General features: G+C 43.9%; 1 protein-coding gene across 1 annotated transcript in view; it reads right to left on the reverse strand.

Annotated features, from left to right (window-relative positions):
• LOC307268737 (arg8-vasotocin receptor-like) overlaps positions 1-5,000 on the reverse strand; it is a gene marked incomplete at both ends in the record, with an annotated part of 11,224 nt that overhangs the window by 3,540 nt on the left and 2,684 nt on the right. Inside the window, one exon of the mRNA XM_080051473.1 lies at positions 2,887-3,484. Within this exon, the coding sequence (XP_079907599.1) occupies positions 2,887-3,484 (598 nt within the window). The remainder of the gene's footprint in view (positions 1-2,886; positions 3,485-5,000) is intronic.

Raw genomic sequence — 5,000 nt, forward strand, 5'->3', positions numbered from 1 at the left:
TATTCATTTCAAATGATAGAAAAAGTGGAGGCCATTTTATTGTCTGGCGTACTGAATAGAATGGAAGTGAAGGTTGTTGGAAAGCAAAAGTTGGAAAAAAAAATATCTTTTTATATATATCTCTTATAATAATAATCTTTATTAAGGACTCAGATGGTCCACTCACATCCAACATACACACACACACGCATAGAACACATTAAAATACATTACTCAATAAAATACTGTACTAAAATAGGTGCAAGCTATCATGCCAATGCTTTGGAAGCCTGGATGTGAACCGATAGCCCGTCATAGGGTTGGTTAAGGCTATAATGATGCTATTTTCTGATAAATCCAATCGACACATGAAATTGAACATTAACTTTCGTAACAGTGCCTGACATGTAGGTACATTAGAGGACACAATACTATCTTCTCAGTTGTGTATCAGATCCAGATGTGAATACCTGGAAATGAAAGCTGAAATGTTGAGCTATTGTCTCATATTCATCTTTTGGTGTCAAACCCAAATGTTTCCAGTCTACAGCAAAAATAAAGGAAGTGGCCTCACTGTTCCAATACTGTTGGAGGGGACTGTATGACCATATGCAAAATGTTCAAGTAAAAATAATTCAACTTTTTCAAAGTAAGAATGATAAAGCAGGTGGAAGATAACCTTGTGTGAAGTGGACATATTTTAATTAAAAACTTACACAGGAATGTCTCGCTCCACTGACTGGTTATTGAAAGGCCAAATATTATGAATTCTTGAATTGTTTGAGGAGCTGCTTCGTCGTGTGTAGAATATTTACACAAGGTTATCTTCCACCTGCTTTATCATTTTGAATTTGAAAACGTTGAATTATTTTACTTAAACTTGTGGTCACAGCTTGTCAAAGATATTTTTTTTCCAACCTAGCTTTCCAATAACCTTTACTGACATTCTATTCAGTATGCCAGAAAAGCATTTAGGATTATCCACAAAACTCTCTCTGTATTTCTCAGTATGGCAGCATTGACAAACTGGTGCCCCCCCCCCCTCCCTCCCCCCTTAAGCTCATAAGGGCAGTGGCAGTTTGGACATACACTTTGATCTTAATCAGTTATTCATTAGCATTATATATCAGTTGCTTTTTGTCTGTGACAGCAAAATAACCGGAAAAGATTTTCATTTTGTGACTTTGCTCTAATCTTTGATCTTTAAACAATGATTTATCGTCAGATCTCTAAAAATCAGTCAAATGGAACGATATAGCGACTAAAGTTCCCTGTTTCTGGTTTATATGCTGACATCTCAGACCTCTCTAGACAGTTTTAAAGCTGGGGTGGAGGATTTGGTGAGAAAATAGCAGTTGGGATAGAGATTTGAATCCAAATACCTCAACCGCTCCACTTGTTCTCTTTGGTCCCTCCCCTATGGTCCCTCCCTGACACGCTCTACACCAACAAAGTCGTGCCAAAGTGAATGGACAGTCCCAACAGCCAATAAGAACAGAGAATCGGAGCCTCGCTCTGATTGGTCAAAGTGTACAGCTCATGTTAACTTTGACCAATCAGAAATCACATACCCCAGCTTTAACACACACTTTATATGTTTTGATATATTTTATGGTCAAGTCTTTATGTTTTTGACTTTCAACTAACACATTTTCCTTACAGGAGCTCAGAAAAATCCCCAAGAAGAGCCCGAGAAATGTTTCAGTTGTTGGTTCTACTGCTAAGAAGAAAAAAACCTGGACGTACAGCAGAAGGTATAAAATCCATGTGCCATCACTGAAGGCTTTACCTCATGTAGATGGCGATGCACAGACAGTGTTGTTGTAATTACTCAGAATTCCTCATGGGGGGACAGAAGTTACGCACTATAGCTTTAACTTGTTTTCTGTCTCTTTGAGGTTGTTTTAGTTTAATAAATCACTTTGTGTAAATGTAGACAGAGAGACAGACACACACACACACCCCCCCCACACACACACACAGATAGATAGATAGATAGATAGATAGATAGATAGATAGATAGATAGATAGATAGATACACACACACACACTCTCTCTCTCACTCACTCACACACACACTCTCACTCTCCCACACACACACACTCTCACTTTCACACATATACACACACACACACACACACACTCACACACACACTTTCACTCTCACTCCCTCCCTCCCCTCCCCCCCCCCCACACACACACACTCTCCCCCCCCCCCCCCCCCCCCTCACCGTCCCAGTTGAAGGTTTGGTCCCACACACACAGACAGACAGACAGGCAGACAGACAGACAGACAGACAGACAGACAGACAGACAGACAGACAGACAGACAGACAGACAGACAGACAGACACTCACCCCCCCCACACACACACACACACAGATAGATAGATAGATAGATAGATAGATAGATAGATAGATAGATAGATAGATAGATAGATACACACACACTCTCACTCTCTCTCTCACTCACTCACTCACTCACACACACTCTCACTCTCACTCTCCCTCTCCCACACACACACACACTCTCAATTTCACACACACACACACACACACACACACACACACACACTCTCACTTTCTCACTCTCGCACACACACACACACACACACTCCACTCTCACTTTCACACATATACACACACACACACTTTCACTCCCACTCCCTCCCTCCCCTCCCCCCCCCCCCCCCCCCACACACACACACTTTCTCCCCCCCCCCTCTCACCGTCCCAGTTGAAGGTTTGGTCCCAGACAGACAGACAGACAGACAGACAGACAGACAGACAGACAGACAGACAGACAGACAGACAGACACACAGACACACAGACAGACAGACAGACAGACAGACAGACAGACAGACACACACACAGACACACACACAGACACACACACCCCCCTCTCACCGTCCCAGTTGAATGTCTGGTCCCACACCGACCACATCTGCACGGTGAAGAATGGCGCCCAGCACACGACGTAGGCCAGCACGATCACGAACGTCATTTTCACCGTCCGAAGCTTCGCCCTCGATATTGTCGCCACGCCGCTCACGGAACTCCTACCCAGAAATCCATTCTTCAAGGTCGCTTCGGCAACCGCTCCAACGTTCTTTTTCTTTTTATTATTATTATTATTATTACCCTTGGTCTTGTATTTCAAATTCATCCAAATGGTGCGACAGATTAGCCCGTAGCAAAGCACCAGAACAGCCACGGGGACCAGGAAAATGCCCGTGGTTATCCAGGTGATGTAAGCACGTAGGCCCCACGGCTCCACGAAATGCCCCCAGCAATCGTACACGTTAGAACCAGGGCTGACTTCGCTCAGGGAGAAAATGAAGTATTGTGGGATGCTGAGAAAGAGACTGCACAGCCACACGGAGCCGATCATGATGTGTGCGCGCTGGGTGGGCTGTTGGAGGGTCTGCAAAGGGTGGCAGATAGCGATGTAGCGGTCCAACGTCATCATGACCATCATGTAGGCAGACGCAAACATACCCAGCACCTGGGATGAGACAGAGTAAGGGAAGTGAGTTAGTAAGATTTAGTCACATTGAACATTTGTCTTTTCACATATCCCCTTAGCTATAGCAACATGCCTGTTTACAGAGCCTAGGCTGTGTATTAACACTGGAATTTATTTTTTTCAGTTCACACACATATAGGCAGACACAAACATACCAAGGACCTGGGATAAAGAGAAAGATTGTTTTTTTTAATTGCGATTTATCCATAAATGGTGTAGTATATAAAAGGATATATCAATATATGGATAAGAGAATACATTAAAGCAATATAAATATATCCAAGACCTCTAATAAATAAAGTAATTAAGAAGGTTAGTTAGTCAATTCTACACAACGGCCTATTGAACATTTGTCTTTTCACATATCCCCGTAGCTATAGCAACATGTCCGTTTACAGAGCCTAGACTGTGTATTAACACTGGAATTTATTTTTCAGTTCAAACATGTAGGCAGACGCAAACATACCAAGGACCTCCTGTGATAAGAAAGAAAGAGGAGGTAAGTTAAGTCAAATGTAGTCAATTGTACACAACGGCACATTGAAATTTGTCTTTTCACATATCCCCCGTAGCTAGCAACACATACCCGGGACCTGTGATAAAGAGATAGGACTGTATGGGCGCTCTTAGCTCAGTTGGTAGGGCGTCCCCCCCCCATGGGCCTCGGCCAGCAGCAGACCAGGGTTCGATTCCAGCCCGCGGTCGTTCTCTGCATGTCACTCCCCTCTCTGCCCCATTTCAACTCTGTCTCTACACTATCAATAAAGCATAAAAAGGCCAAAAAAATATCTTAAAAAAAAATATATATGTTCTGATGATTTTCGGAAGTATAAAATTATTGCACATTGCAGATTCCTCCCTGTTCTGATGATGAGGTTGTGTGTGTGTGTGTGTGTGTGTGTGTGTGTGTGTGTGTGTGTGTGTGTGTGTGTGTGTGTGTGCGTGCGTGCGTGCGTGCGTGCGTGCGTGCGTGCGTGCGTGCGTGCGTGCGTGCGTGCGTGCGTGCGTGCGTGCGTGCGTGCGTGCGTGCGTGCGTGCGTGCGTGCGTGCGTGCGTGCGTGCGTGCGTGCGTGCGTGCGTGCGTGCGTGCGTGCGTGCGTGCGTGCGTGCGTGCGTGCGTGCGTGCGTGCGTGCGTGTCAGTGCCGTGATGGCTTGTGGAAAGAAGCTGTTTCTAAGTTTTACTGGTTTTACTGGTTTGATTTTTTCGGGAGATAAAAAAATAATAATTTAACATCAACTTCAGCCCCATTGAACCCATTATATTTACTTGTTTACTTTGTATAATCAGGTATTTTATTTTTATTTTTTTTTTAACCTTTATTTCTACAGGTAAATCCCATTGAGACCGAAGACTCTTTTGCAAGGGAGACCTGTTTTCCTTTCCCACGTTACCATTCACACACACATTCATACACCGATAGCAGCAGGCTAACTATCGACATTCACACGAGGCAAGGTGGGTGAAGTGTCTTGCCCAAGGACACAACAACTGTG

The sequence above is a fragment of the Ammodytes marinus genome (genome assembly GCF_949987685.1).
Source record: "Ammodytes marinus genome assembly, chromosome: 22".
NCBI lineage: Eukaryota > Metazoa > Chordata > Actinopteri > Uranoscopiformes > Ammodytidae > Ammodytes > Ammodytes marinus.